This window comes from Pristiophorus japonicus, chromosome 20 (genome assembly GCF_044704955.1).
Source record: "Pristiophorus japonicus isolate sPriJap1 chromosome 20, sPriJap1.hap1, whole genome shotgun sequence".
Lineage (NCBI taxonomy): Eukaryota > Metazoa > Chordata > Chondrichthyes > Pristiophoridae > Pristiophorus > Pristiophorus japonicus.
Window position 1 is genome coordinate 33925181 of NC_091996.1, and position 16055 is coordinate 33941235.

The 16055-nt window shown below is 41.1% G+C and overlaps 1 protein-coding gene across 1 annotated transcript in view; it reads right to left on the bottom strand.

Annotated features, from left to right (window-relative positions):
- Positions 1–2139: 2139 nt before the first annotated feature.
- The window catches only part of ndufa8 (NADH:ubiquinone oxidoreductase subunit A8), a 20768-nt gene continuing 6852 nt past the window's right edge, over positions 2140–16055 (bottom strand). Inside the window, exons 2-3 of the mRNA XM_070863400.1 lie at positions 11276–11441; positions 2140–2449 (exon numbers count right to left, since the gene is read on the bottom strand). Of these exons, the coding sequence (XP_070719501.1) occupies positions 2312–2449; positions 11276–11441 (304 nt within the window). The 3' untranslated portion in view covers positions 2140–2311. The remainder of the gene's footprint in view (positions 2450–11275; positions 11442–16055) is intronic.

A 16055-nucleotide genomic window follows, 5' to 3' on the forward strand; every position in this document is an offset into this window, starting at 1 on the left:
ATTGGCCTTCCTGATTACTTGCATACGAACATTTTGTGTTTCATGCACAAGGACACCCAGATCCCTCTGTACTGCAACACTTTGCAAATTTTCTCCATTTAAATTATAATTTGCTTTTCTATTTTTTCTGCCAAAGTGGATAACCTTATATTTTCCCACATTATACTCCATCTGCCAAATTTTTGCCCACTCACTTAGCCTGTCTATATCCCTTTGCAGATTTGTTTGCGTCCTCCTCACAATTTGCTTTCCCATCCATCTTTGTATCAGCAAACTTGGCAACACTACACTCGGTCCCTTCATCCAAGTCATTCATATAGATAGTAAATATTTGAGGCCCCAGCGCCAAGCCCTGCGGCACCCCACTAGTTACGGTTTGCCAACCAGAAAATGACCCATTTATCCAGACTCTGTTTTCTGTTAGTTAGCCAATCCTTTATCCATGCCAAATATATAATATATAACTGGCACAGACACGGTGGGTCGAATATTCATTGTATGTTGTAAGCTTGCATGGTTCTAAATTGCTAATTGTTACATTGCTCAGAAAACAAGAAACATCTGCTATTTACATCAAATTAATTGCATGTGCATTGTGATTGGTTACACTTTGGTTAACACATACATTTGTTTGGAAACCCAATAATGGTGCTTGGACCATTTGTCGATACAAATGTCTTCTGCCAATTAAATCTTGTGAATCTGATTTATCTCATTTAAGTATATTTATTCAGGCTTTATGTGGTACTGCCAATTGTATTTAAGAATATTACTGAATCTGCTCATTTAAGAAGCTGAGTAAACAAACTGAAGGGGTAAGTAACAGCAGGTTTCAAAATAGTATTGTGTACACAACTGCACTTTTTATATTCCTGCTGAAGTTCTTAAGGCCAATTGATTATTATAGATGTTTCTTGTTATATATGTAAACCTGTAAATACCATGTTTAACCACCAGAGGGCTCATTCCCTGGAGTCCCAAGGGATCCCACAATCCCTTGGGAGCACCTGTACATAAGGCCTCACAGGCTGGAGAGGCACTCTGACCCTGTAATAAAAGGACTACGGTCACACCTTACTTTGAGCTTGCAGTATCTGGTCTGACTCTTTATTCAAGACATAACATTTCTCAAATAGAAGTCGTCCAAACTTTTATATTTTATCTTTCTAATTGTAATGTTTTGCATTTGTAGTCTGTAAAACTCATCTGTGTTTAATATCTGACATTCTGAAATCAGCTTGGTAACATTTAATCCAGTAAGCAGAGTATGGCAAGAGAAATGGCTAATCCTCAGGTGATGCAACTCCATAAGGGCAGAATATCAGAGGCAGTTTCTGGATCACAGTATGCAAGTTATGTTTAGGAGATTGCTATCAAAAATAGTTCTATAAAAAACACAAAATTGTATAACATAGAATAGTCCTTGTGGCTTAAAAGTTTATGTATTTCTGTACATGCACCATTCCACAAAATCCCCATTTTCAAAAACATTTCACATGGAATTATTTCAATCTGTTCTGTAAATGATTGTGAACAGTTTTAATAGAAATATTGAACACTTGGCTGTAAACCTTTTAAAATTCACAACTGCTTGTTCTATATTCTCTGGCACTAAAATGCATATACATATTTCAGGCTTAGCTAAACCCCTAAACTATATTTAGATTGTTGGGTCTTAACCAGACTGTACATGCTTAACCCAAGGTACAGACCACTGCTTTTACAACTTAAGTGCCTACACAGAGCATCCTAGTTTTCAAATCCCTAAATGGCCTCACCCCTCCCTATTTCTGTAACCTTCACCAGCCCTACAACCCTCAGATATCTGCATTCTTCCAAATCTGGCCTCTTGTGCACCCCTGATTTTAATTAGTCCACCATTGGCGGCCGTGCCTTCAGCTGCCGAGGCTCCAAGCTCTGGAATTCCCTCCCTAAACCTCTCCATCCCTCTTTCCTCCTTGAAGATGCTCTTTAAAACCAAACTTTAGGTCATCTGCCTTAATATCTCATGTGGCTTGGTGTCAAATGTGGTTTGATTATGCTCCTGTGAAGCGTTTTGGGTGCTATATAAATGCAGGTGGTTGTTGTTGATGTTGGGGATGTGGAAAGAGCAGAACAAAATCATAGCAACTTCAAGGGCACGGTTAAATTATTTTATTTCTCAACATTATTTGTATACATCAATGATAAGGATGTCTGTGGTACAACTGGCAGCAGGTATTTTTAAACACCCACTTGGCTTGGTGCAGACACAAACAAATGATTTAAATTCTTCAGTCTCTCAAATGAGTGTGTGGCATTGCTTCATCCTTCACCAGTTCCAGAAGAAGAGCCTGCTGCCATATTTGGAGGGCTGTAACTCCCCTTCACTGACTGGGTTAGGCTCTGGTCTCGGCCTGGAGCGAAAGACATTCTCAGGAATTGGCCGATCTGTCTGCACCTTGGTAACCTATAGAATATAAAACATGAATTGAACCAACAGAGAAATAATCTTCACAAAGCTACACACATTATATATAAAGATTCATTTAGAGGAAAGTACAAGGCCCTTTTCCTTAATGTAATGGAAAGTAGGAAGTCATTAAAAAAACTTCCTTCACTGCAACATTTAACAAACACCAGCACAGTTAATCCTATCAGATCAAATTCAAATTAAGATTAATGACAGTCACATTCCCTGCACTTATTCCCAAATCACACTAACTTTAGTCACTACTGAAAAAATAACATTCGCAAAAACAAAATTGTCTGTTATTTGGTGATGCTTGATTGAATTTTAAAGCAGCATTCAGGAAATGTTCACTCTCATGGGGCATTTCCTATAGTTGAAGTTTACCTGCACAAGTTATTTTTTAAAACTCTACAGGACTACCTGCACTCATCTTTTGGATGAGATGAGACTGCTGAATACTGAAGTCCAGCCCTCCTGTCTTCAGTGCTGACAAAGGGTTTTATTACAAAGATGGAAAGAGTATACCATATTCCCAGCAAAAAGTCAAGTTTCTAATTTAATTGCCATTCAGACTGCCAGTTCCTAGCAGAAACCACAAAATACATTTGAAACCTTTAATACCCTATCCACACAGTAATTTGAGGCTGCAATGCTCAATAACTAGCACTATACTATAGCAAACTGAAAATATTCCACAATATCCAAGTGAAAGTTGTTTGTTTAGTAAACTGACCCAGACTTGCATTGGAACATGTTAAACTTAGTCATCTGGCACAGTACCTTTTCTCTTTGGGGCATGAACTGATTGATTTACAACCAAATATATAACAGAGGTCATCATATCTTTTATATAATAGGCCCAATTTATTTACATCAATGCTATTCATTCAATTGTAAAAAGTTTTTTTATGAGAACTCTTGCATAGCTTTATAAAGTGCTGTCATGGACATATGCCAAAGTATAGCAAAAACCTCAAACAACCCCTTCCCCTCCCATTTCAAAGAATAAATAACACATTTAATGCACTATAGGATGTCCCCAGAGATTTTGTGCATTTATAACAGCTGCTATGGAAAATTCAGCAATTCACCAAGATATATTGATATTAGGGAAACGATGAACTCAATTCTGGATTATGGTAGAGGACACTGCTGATGCGTATTGCCAAAACACAAAGTGTGGAATTGTACAATTTGTCACAGCTTGTTCCAAGCTTCTGATTCTTTAGGATTTTCATTGAATCTTCAGTTTCCAAACTTATTTAGAGCATATACATTCCTCTGTCATGTCAAAACAAATATGTTGAATTGCATATCTCATATATATGGTCAGAATGAGTGAAAATTTTTTATTTTAGCAGACACCAAAGTAGTGCTACTCTAATTTTATGGCTTGCTTAATAGATACAAAAAAAGTATATATTTGCATTACAAATTCAGTCTTGATACTATGTGTAAAACAATCTATTTTACGAAGAATTAGAAACAGAACTTTGAGCGATCCAAATAGTTTCATTCATGTTAGCTCTGTTCAACATCATGGGCCTGATTTTGCTCTCAGCAGCAAACACGGCACCAGCCGTTCATTACACTTGCCACTTGCACTGGAATTTGTTGTGATTAGAAAGCCATTTTGGCATACTGCCCTCTACAGGGGATCTGGTACCTGTGTGAATAGGACAAGCAACTGTTCATCTCCTTAACCAATCAGACTGAAGAATCACTAATTCAGCATGCGGAGTCTGAACTAGAAGTGCAAGTTAGTATCATGAATGCAATGCCAAATCATGTACAGAAACCGAGAGAGAGAAAAATTACATTATTGAAGATTTAAACAATTAAAATCTAAAGGAATGAGACTCCACACTTTTTATAAAAGTTAATTTTCAGTGCCAGAGAGGTTATTTGGCAGTAATTAAGACATAATATGCATTAAAATGTACTTCCATTGGCATGGACAAGCCCTAATGTTTTCTGACGCATTTAGTGGGTATCTATCATGCAAGTACCACGACTTCATGCCTTTCCATGTGTTTCAATGCAGTATGCTGTTAGATACTGGCAGCATCTGGACGAGCAGGGCAACTCAAGACAGCAACTTCCTGATTTTCACATAACTGTGCATGTGCGGTCACTGTAACTTGCTGTCCAATTCACATTTTAATGGTGAGCGCTGATATTTTCACTACAAATTTTACAAGAATAATTTTCTTCTTCCAAAGCAAGTTTCTTTTTAACATTAATTTTACTCAGTGACCAATACCTGATAATGACTTGGTCTTTCAACCACTCTTACAAATGTTAATCAAAAAGCTACTTTGGCCAATTTGAGTGAAACTGGAGATCACTGGTTGCATCTCACCATAATTAGCTGTTATTTTCTTCACAGTTGATCTACTGCCATGCATGTGTAGGATATCTTCCTTTGGACCAACCTAAAATGCAAGAAACATATCCTTCGGGTACCAACAGGCACCCAGTTTGTCTCATTGTGCCACTTACTGCATGCAAATACAACCGGAGTTGAAAAAAAAAAATCAGACTCGGTCAAAATCCTCAAACTCCCTCCCCAACAGCACTGTGGGAGTTCCTTCACCACAAGGACTGGAACAGTTCAAGACGGCGGCTCACCACCACCGTCTCAAAGACAATTAGGGATGGGCAAAAAATACTGGCCTTGCCAGCGACGAATTTTAAAAAAGCTCACTGGCTATAGATACCGTAATAATGCAATTTTATGTCTGTTAATGTCACATATTTTCCATGTAATTTTGTTTCTTTCAGGTTGATTTCACCATTTCTGTAGCTCAATATTCACAAATGATACACATTTTCCTCAGCTTGAATCTCAAGCTGTGGTTATAATGCTACTAATTGGAGACCGGTAGGTGCAGAGTGCGATTTACAAGTGGAAAAGCTGTTTATATTGCTGGTTGTGAATAATACTTTTGTTGCCAGAGCTATTGGCCAGGACAGTGGGGAAGAACTCCCTGCTCTTCTTTAAAATAATGCCCTGGAATCTTTTACGTCCACCCGAAAGAGAAGACAAGGCCTCGGTATTAACGCCTCATCTGAAAGATTGCACCGCCGACAGCACAGCACTCCCTCAGCACTGCACTGGAGTGTCAGCCTAGATTTCTGTGCTCAAGTCCTTGGAGTGGGAAGTGAACCCACAACCTTCTGACTCAGGCAAGAGTGCTACCCACTGAGCCACGGCTCCAGTGTCTCCAAGTGCTCTAGACTCCCAACCAACTACCTGAGAAGCTTTAACCTCACTGGTTACCTTTCCAGAATTACAGTCCACAGGGCAGCAAACCCAAGAACATAACAAAACAAATAAGATAAACCCATTTAGCCTACCTAGCCTGCTCGATCTGGAATCGCTATATGATTATTCGGTTCTGGACTTGCATTCTGCAGCACCTTCCCCACAAGTGGAAACACTCTCTCTGTGTCTAGTCTAGCAAAACCTTTCATAATTTTAAAGACTTGTGTTAGGTCATCCCTCAGCCTTCTCTGAGAAAAAGAGACGCTTTACTGTTCAACCTTTCGTGAGAAGGTATAATCTTGCAGTTCTGGTATCACCCGTATAAATCTGCAATGCAACAATTTTGCATTCAATTTTGCTATTTCAAATATTATGTTAGGGGCCACTGGTTCCTCGATGGTTCTATGCAACAAACATGAAATCTCTGCCAACTCAGTCGCCATCTTGCACCTAAATAAAAACCGTGGATATCTATCAACTGATCATAGGCAATGGCTCTGGCAATTTACCAGTGTACAATTAATTTTTTGGCAGGGAAGATAGATCAGGGACCGTTATTTGATATGCACAAAACAATAGGAATAGTACCATTGCCAATTAAAACAAAAACAGTTTGAATTACAAAAAGTTGAACCTAGTTGCATTTTAGAATTCAAATCACACTCGTGTGCTACTGTAGTCTTCCAAGAGTTAAAAACAACAAAATATAACCACAATCTCACTAAATAGAATATGCAACATATAAATAGTAAAGCCTAGAGACATGAAATGAAGCAAAGCCTTGGCTTGATGCCCACTGTTCGTACAGATCTGTTTTTCTCACAACCATTAACATTGGGTTCAGTTCTCCAAGGAGAAGAGTATTGGCAAATGGTTCCTGAATATGCTGCAAAATATGTACAGCTGGATGACAGACAAGCTGGCTGAGGAACTCTGGAGTAGGATGTGGAGAGAGTCTACTGGCAAGATGCCATGGTGCCAACTCATTTAACAGAGGATCGTTGAAAGAATCAAACATTACAAATATACACCTCGAAAGAACTGAAAATCTTAAGCTATTCCACATCATTTAAGCCACAGGCATTTTCATATTTGATTTTTGGGCAGTAGACTCAGTACCAAAGGTAAATAGAGATGTGGACCCAAAACCAAACTTTAAGCAATTTCTCATACGAGTTTAAAACAAAATTGCCCCAACAGGAATTCGCTCACCTACACAGGTCAATAATCAATACAAATCACTGCTTGGTCATATGAGAATAAACTTTGCACTGACCCAATGTCAGACCTCATCAGCTGTACCATTAATTACAATGTACAATTCTTTATTTTCTTGTAACCCACGAGTTTGCAAAATGTCTTCCACATCACCTTAAAATGGTACGAAACAGGTTTTGCATATATTTGATTTAACCATAACTGAGTGAACAAATCCCTGTCAGTACAATAAATACTGCAACTGTTAACACTCACATGCTTAAAAAGCAAGCTGAATCGTTGGTAATTCTTTGTTGTTTTAATGTGTTTAATCATTTTGGTTTAAATACAGAGTGCTTTATCATCACTGGGGAAGCAAGAAAGTATTGATTCAAGGGATGAGGGGGTTGACTTATGAGGAAAGGTTGAGTAGGTTGGACCTCTACTCATTGGAATTCAGAAGAGGTGATCTTAGTGAAACGTATAAGATGATGAGGGGGCTTGACAAGGTGGAAGCAGAGAGATTGTTTCCACTGATGGGGGAGACTAGAACTAGAGGGCATGATCTTAGAATAAGGGGCTGCCCATTTAAAACTGAGATGGGGAGGAATTTCTTCTGAGGGTTGTAAATCTGTGGAATTCGCTGCCTCAGAGAGCTGTGGAAGCTGGGACACTGTCTTTTAAGACAGAGATAGACAGTTTCTTAAACGATAAGGGGTTATAGAAACATAGAAAACATAGAAAATAGGTGCAGGAGTAGGCCATTCGGCCCTTCTAGCCTGCACCGCCATTCAATGAGTTCATGGCTGAACATTCAACTTCAGTACCCCATTCCTGCTTTCTTGCCATACCCCTTGATCCCCTTGATATGGGGAGCGGGCGGGGAAGTGGAGCCGAGTCCATGATCGGATCAGTCATGATCGTATTAAATGTCGGAGCAGGCTCGAGGGGCCATATGGCCAACTCCTGCTCCTATTTCGTATGTTCGTATTGACCTGATGGTTAAGGGAGCTAAATTATCATGCGTCGAATATTTCCATCATGTATCCAGAGTTAATGACAATTTATCTACAGATGTGAGTGAAGTTCTCTCAAAGCTCAAAACTTCTCTAAGCTAGTTCCTAGATGGTATCAGCTCCCAGTGAAAAATATTTTAGCAAGTACACAGCAGAATTCACTTTCCAGCAACTAAACTAATACTGTCTGGAACATGAAATTGGAGTGCAATTAAAATTGAATCGCGAGGGATTTAAATATTTACAGGAAATCAATAGTGCCAATAGTGAACAGTCTTGCAGCCTTTCAAGCATTTAGTTCCAATACATAAATATATGACAATGCACGTGAGCATCAAACTGATATCTGCAACTCGACTAATCAGGAAAGAATCTGCTAAACAAGGATATTAGTTTCTAATTAGTTCATCCTAACCTCTGAGTAATGAATGCTATTTTCAAATTCAGTTACAATATGGAAGTCTTCTAAATATATATATATATATATTTTTTTTAGATATTTACAAACTTGAAAACATTGAATAAATTTGTAAAACCACAAACAGCCAATATAACATAAGAAATAAGAGGAGCAGGCCATTCAGCCCTTTGAGCCTACTCCGCCATTCAATATCATGGCTGATCTTCTACCTCAACTCCACTTTCCCGCACGATCCCCATATCCCTCGATTACCTTAGGTGTCCAAAAATCTATCAATCTCAGTCTTGAATATACTCAAACAGCTGAGTATTCACAGCCCTTTGGGGCAGAGATATCCAAAGATTCACAATCCTCCAAGTGAAGAAATTTCTCATCAGTCCTAAATGGCTGAGCCGTTAGCCTGAGACTGTGCGCCCTAGTTTTAGACACTCCAGCCAGGGGAAACAGCCTCTCAGCACCTACCCAGTCAAGCCCCCTAAGAATCTTATGTTTCAATGAGATTATCTCTCATTCTTCTAAACTCCCGAGAATATAGGCCCAACTCCATCTCTCCTCGTACAACAATCCCCTCATCCAGACAGGTTGGCATTTCAGGAGTAAAACACTCAACGTTAACTCCACCTGTCTTTCCCAGTTACTGATATGGACAAGACCTGCAGTATATTTCAAGCATTTGCTGCTTTATTCCAGATCTAGTTTGCTTTACTTCCCTTTATTTATACCTTGAGAAGATTGACATGTATTGTTTTTATCAAATTTCTCTCCTCCAGAAGTATTGACTTCTACTCACGCTCCACAGGTGCCTGTGCCCTCTGGTATCATAGCTTTGTGTACTAACCTAGAAAGTGAGTTTGGGTTTTTGACCATACGGGCCTCACACCAAAGCTTGATCTTGTCTTCACTTGGCATCTGCCTTCACTTGACAGCAACCAAAAGACAGAACCCTGGCTGATCATTTCCCTTTGTAAGATTCAGTGCAGCTCCTACTGCCACGCGGGTGAAATAATTCAAAGACCAGGAATTAAAGCTGGGGCTTTCTTGTATGCCTTAACCAACTAAGCCATTAAGGGAGCTAGCTACAAACTCCTTAAACACTCTGTTACAATGATATTTTTGAGAGCAATACACCAAATATGTTACAGTAAGTGGTTTTAAAACTTTGCACAAGGCAAAGTAATGAAAGCCATTCTAAAGGATAAGCTGGAGGAGTGCTTGAATATAAATGACTCGATCAAATAGTTAACATGGACTTATGGGAAGACCATCCTTGAGAAATCTAAACCTTTTTTTTTGCGGATGTTACTGATAAAGTAGACAATGGAATTCCCTTTCAGAATACTTTTGATATGGTTCTGCAGAAGATTTCTAATTAAGCTGGAAATCTAGGATATTATGGGGCCAAATACAAACTTGGTATAGGATAGGAAACAGAGGATGCAAATGAGAGGCATTTTGACAGACCAAAGGAGGTGTCGAGTGGTGTTCTGCACCTGCCAGTGCATCCTACTTATAAAAGTAACTGGAAGTTGAAACCAAATGCAAAATTGTAAAGTTTGCAATAAAATATGGAGAGCAGCAGCTAGGGTTTGTGAGGCGAGGCAAAAAACAGATAAAATTTCATACTGGCAAAGTGATGCGTTCATTTATTTTGTCCACTGTGCAAGTACAAAATGAATGCAACAGAATTAGTAGTGAGAACATTTTAAAAAGCTAACAAAATGCCGGGATATGTAACCAGAACAATGAGAAACAGGTCAAAGGAGGTTATGCTGAGGCTCTGCATTGCATCAGTTAGACTACACTTGCAGTATTGTGTACAGTTGTGGTCACCATGATACATCAGGAAATTATGTCACAAGAATACGAAAACATTAAGAGGGTGCAGAAAAGTAGAATGTGAATGATTCCAAGTGCAAGAAAGAGGAACTATAAGTAAAGTTGTAACAACTAAATCTCTACAGCCCAAAAAAATGCTTTAAGGGAGAACCTCGAAGTATATAAAATAATAAATGGCTTACATACTGTAAATCTTAAATTAAATAAATTAGGAGATTGTAAATATAAACTGGTGAAAAATAAATAGAACACAGATACCAGAGGAAACTCCTTCACCGTAAAGAATAAAGGTGTGGAATAATCTGCCAAGTTAAGAGACATGCAGATATTAGGCGCATTCAAAACAGTTGGAACGCTAGATTGGGAGAGCGTGAGTACTAGACGGATAGGATTACTGGACTGAAATGACTCTTCTTGTCCTCAATGTTTTAAATGAAGGAAACATAAGCAACAGAATCAGTTCCTATCAGAGTCTGAGGTTCAATGTTGTTGTGAGAATGGGCTAATGAAATACTACAGGAGATTGATTAGTAGTGAGGAAGACAATTTGATGGAACATTTTGCTATCGTCATCAGTAATAAAATCCTGTGTGCTTTCCAGTGTCACTTTGGCTCAGTGGTAGCACTCTTGCTTCGGAGCCCAAATATAGTAGATTCAAGCCCTACTTCAAGGACTTGAGGGCATAGTCAAGGCCAGCACTTCAGTGTTGTACTGAGGAAATGCTGCATCGTCAGAGGTGCCATCTTCCAGGCGAGAGTTTAAACCAAGGGCTGCTCAGGTGAATGTTAAAGATCCCATGGCACTGATCTCCCAGCATCCTGGCCAACATTATGTCTCAAGATCACAATCAAAAGCAGATTAACTGGTCATTTATTTCACTATTTGTGGGACCTTGCATTTGCCTACATAACAATGGCTACACTTAAAAAGGTAATTTATTGGCTGAAAAGCACTTTGGGACATCCAGATGTCACGAAAGGTGCTTTATAAATGCAAGTTCTTCTTTCTGCCATTGTCCTCTAAATAAAGAGATAGCCCCCAACTGCCTGAGAGTATTTGATGAATTTAAAATAATCTACTCTACCTTGGACAGTTCTCCCAGGTCTGGTCGAACCCAGCCCAGTTTGTCGAGCACACAGTTATCAAAAGCATCTTGCTGCTTGCGGCATTGGCGAAACTCTTGCAGGTTGCTATAATCAATGCACGTCCAGTACTCTGTGAAGGGCTCAGCACAGTGAGTCTTTATCTTCCTGCATGAGAAGAACATTTACAACATTAGCAACTCCGTTTTCTATGAAAATAATCCAAAATTAAGAGGGTTCTACAAAATACTTCAACAATAAGAAAATAACAGTGAACACAGGAAGCAATGGACAGCTCGAGAATACACTTCATAAAGATCAAATAATTTTACTTGGCCTATATAGTATTAAAAAGCTTGGCACTTTACAGATATTTTTGTAGGGTGTGATGGTATTGATCTTCATTTTTTGCCCAGTTAGTTTTTTTAAAAACTACAGTTTGATATAAATAAATTAACAGCATAATAAGCTGAAAGATGAAGCAAATGCCACTTACCATGAATTACCAAAAACTCAAAATAGAACATTTGGTAGATCTGTTTTAGGTCTTGTAACATAGCAAGTTTGGAAAAAGTCATCCTGTACAGAATACCTTTTCAATGTCATGATTGATGAGTGCCACCATTGCCATCCTATTGAAAGAGAACTTAATGGCCCTGAATTCGCAGTTGGTATGATGGCAAACTCGCAGAACTCGTCGACATACCCATTCAAATCAATGTGCGGGCGAAAATTTGGGCTAATTGCCCATTTACTGCACATTAATCACCCTAAAAACTTTTACGTCTGGTGCCAACAGGTGCAGGAGCCTGTTTCACTGCATAAGGCGGGGGAAGTGGGGGGGGAGATGAGGAAATTGTATTTGTTACTGGCTGTAGCATAAACTATGAGGCACTGGTTCTTGTCTGAGCGGATACAAATATTGAAAGAAATTAGAGTTTGAAACTAGGGCTTTTTTGTGCCATCGTCTTTGGTTTAATTCCCAACTTCTATTTTCATAGGATTTAATTTACTTTCATGATTTCCTCATGTTATTAGACATTTAAACACTAGATTTTAGATTATTTAAATTAATCAAAAGTTAGTCTAATGGAGGAGAAACAAATTTGACAGACACTAATTATAGGTGTGTATTAAAATCTTGGATTGTGTATTAAACACTATTGCAATGATCGCAATTAATTAATAAGATGCATTTCTGACTGCTAAATGATTTAAAATAAGTTGTGGACAAATCAGTAACGTCCTCTTGGCTAAGAGCCGGGAAGTGAAAGAACCAATGCACCTCGTGATCCCAGATTCACTTACACACAATGGAGCGCCCCTGGGATCTGTGGGCCACTAGCTGCGCAAGGCTCTGCAGCCTTTAAAAGCAACTTTTCGAAGGGGGTTCACGAGGCAAAATGCAGATTTCGTTCGGATGTCGGCAGTGCGCCCTTTAGTTACGCCACATACCGCAAATTCATGGCCAATATTACATCAGGGAAAGTTCTACACTGTTGTCAAACTTCCTACAATAAGCTGGTTTAAATAATTAAAAATCTATTAAAAAAGTTAAAGATAAACCACTTTCTAGCAGAGATCAAAATTTAGATCCCCCTAACTGTAGAACTAAAAAGGAGGAAAGCCTCCGGAAAAAAATATTAAATATTCACTGTGGGGAGCTGAGTGGAGCATTAGCTGCCCTTTCATCGCTAGGACCTGGTCTGAATCCAGTTCTGGCTGATGAAATAAAAGTCTCCTCTGACATCAGTTATGTATGCATGCTTGTATTGTTATAAGATGTCTGTAACACTGAATGTACCTTCGCCCTGTACACACCTTACTTGTACACCAGAGGGTGCTGCGACTGGAGACTTAAAGGTTACCTGCACATTGTAGATAACCCAGTATAAAAGGGAGCTCACAGCTTGGTGTCCTCACTTGAGGAGCTGCAAGTAAAGGACTACAGTCTTCACAGTTTGAGTACCATACCCCTGCCTCTGGTGTCATTAACAAGGTGCCTACTTACATAATAACATCTAGCTACAAGGGTACATGATTGAGTTTGGGCAGTTTCAATCCACGCTGGTATGCATGAATCCACAGCACAAAACTGCCACCAATTTGGCAGTAATTGCCAATCTCACTCAGGAGGCCACAGGATGGCTGGTGTGCGAAATAGAAAAAATATCACTGCTGCAGCAAGGGCTTCTTGCCCGAGGCATGTTGTTGGGGCATAGCTGAGGGAGCTTTATTCTGCACTGAACTGCTGCAAAGCTGCCTAGCAAGGGTGTGCTTGATCTCGATACCATATGCCCAAGATGGAAAGTCTTTTATTGCTCAGCAGCAAATTTAATCACCTTGACAAGAAAATTCACAAATCATGATTTGATTTAATCTGAATCTATGCAAGTCAATTCCTTCATGCGGTCAACAGTGTAAATGAGATTTCTACTAAGATTTGAGAAAATGCAGTCAGCTACCAAAATCTATTAAATTTCTAATGTAATTCTAAAGCTGGAGTCCATTAAGGAAGCAGTAGCAAGATAATTGGAAAAGCATAATACAGTCCGGCAGAGTTAGCATGGTTTTATGAAAGGGAAATCATTTGCTGGAGTTCTTTGAGGATGTAACGAGCAGGGTGGATACTGGGGGGGGGGAACCAGTGGATGTGGTGTATTTGGATTCCAGAAGGCATTTGACAAGGTGCCACATAAAAAGGTTACTGCACAAGATAAGAGCTCATGGGGTTGGGGATAATATATTAGCATGAATAGCGGATTGGCTAACTAACAGAAAACAGAGAGTCGGGATAAAAGGGTCCTTTTCCGGTTGGCAAACGGTAACTAGTGAGGTGCCACAGGGATCGGTGCTGGGGCCTCAACTATTTACAATCTATATTAATGACTTGGATGAAGGGACCGAGTGCAATTGATCTTCTTCTTAGGCAATCCCTCGGAGTCGAGGATGACTTGCTTCCACACTAAAAATTGGTTCTCAGGTGACTGAAGAGTTCAATGCGTGACCTAGTCTGTGTCATAGGTGGGGCAAACGGTGGTTGAAGGAACGGCTGGGTGGGGTGCCTGGGTTGCCGCGCGTTCCTTCCGCTGAGTACGCTTGGCTTCAGCTTGCTCTCGGCGAAGAGAAGACTCGAGGTGTTCAGGGTAAACATTTGGCAGATGGAGTATAATGTGGGAAAGTGTGAGGTTATCCACTTTGGCAGGAAAAATAAAAAAGCAAATGGTCTAAATGGAGAGAAATTACAAAATGCTGCAGGAGAGGGAGACCTGGGGGTCTTGTGCATGAAACACAAAAAAGTACAGCAAGTAATCAGAAAGGTCAATGGAATGTTGGTCTTTATTGCAAGGAGGATGGCATATAAAAGCAGGGAAGTCCTGCGACAACTGTACAGGGTATTGGTGAGGCCACACCTGGAGTACTGCGTACAGCTTTGGTCTCTTTATTTAAGGAGGGATATACTTGCATTGGAAGCAGTTCAGAGAAGGTTCACTAGGTTGATTCCAGAGATGAAGGGGTTGACTTATGAAGAAAGGTTGAGCCTATACTTATTATAGTTAAGAAGAATGAGAGATGATCTCATTGAAACATATAAGATACTGAGGGGGCTCGACAAGGTAGATGCAGAGAGGATGTTTCTCCTCATGGGGGAATCTAGAACTAGGGGACATAGTTTCAGAACAAGGACGCACATTTAGAACGGAGATGAGGAGGAATTTCTTCTCTCCGCGGGTCACAAATCTGTGGAATTCTCTGCCCCAGAGAGCTGTGGAGGCTGGGTCATTGACTATATTTAAGGTGGAGAGAGACCGATTTTTGAGTGATAAGGGAGTGAAGGGTTATGGGGAGCGGGCAGGGAAGTGGAGCTGAGCCCAAGATCAGATTAGCCATGATCTTATTAAATGGCGGAGCAGGCTCGAGGGACCAAATGGCCTACTCCCATTATGTTATTCATCAAACTGTAAATGCCAATGACAGGTAACATGTGTACCAATATATCTGGCAAAAGCAAAGGGGAGAGAGAGAGAGAGAGGGGGGAGGGGAGAGAGAGAGAGAGGGTGGGAGGGGAGAGAGAGAGAGGGGGGGGGGGGAGGGGAGAGAGAGAGAGGGGGGGGAGGGGAGAGAGAGAGAGGGGGGGGAGGGGAGAGAGAGAGAGGGGGGGGAGGGGAGAGAGAGAGAGAGAGAGGGGGGGAGGGGAGAGAGAGAGAGAGAGGGGGGGAGGGGAGAGAGAGAGAGAGAGGGGGGAGGGGAGAGAGAGAGAGAGAGGGGGGAGGGGAGAGAGAGAGAGAGAGGGGGGGAGGGGAGAGAGAGAGAGAGAGGGGGGGAGGGGAGAGAGAGAGAGAGGGGGGGAGGGGAGAGAGAGAGAGAGGGGGGAGGGGAGAGAGAGAGAGAGGGGGGGAGGGGAGAGAGAGAGAGAGGGGGGGAGGGGAGAGAGAGAGAGAGGGGGGAGGGGAGAGAGAGAGAGAGGGGGGGAGGGGAGAGAGAGAGAGAGGGGGGGAGGGGAGAGAGAGAGAGAGGGGGGAGGGGAGAGAGAGAGGAGGGGGGAGGGGAGAGAGAGAGAGAGGGGGGGAGGGAGAGAGAGAGAGAGGGGGGGAGGGGAGAGAGAGAGAGAGGGGGGGAGGGGAGAGAGAGAGAGAGGGGGGGAGGGGAGAGAGAGAGAGAGGGGGGGAGGGGAGAGAGAGAGAGGGGGGGAGGGGAGAGAGAGAGGGGGGAGGGGAGAGAGAGAGGGGGGAGGGGAGAGAGAGAGGGGGGAGGGGAGAGAGAGAGGGGGAGGGGAGAGAG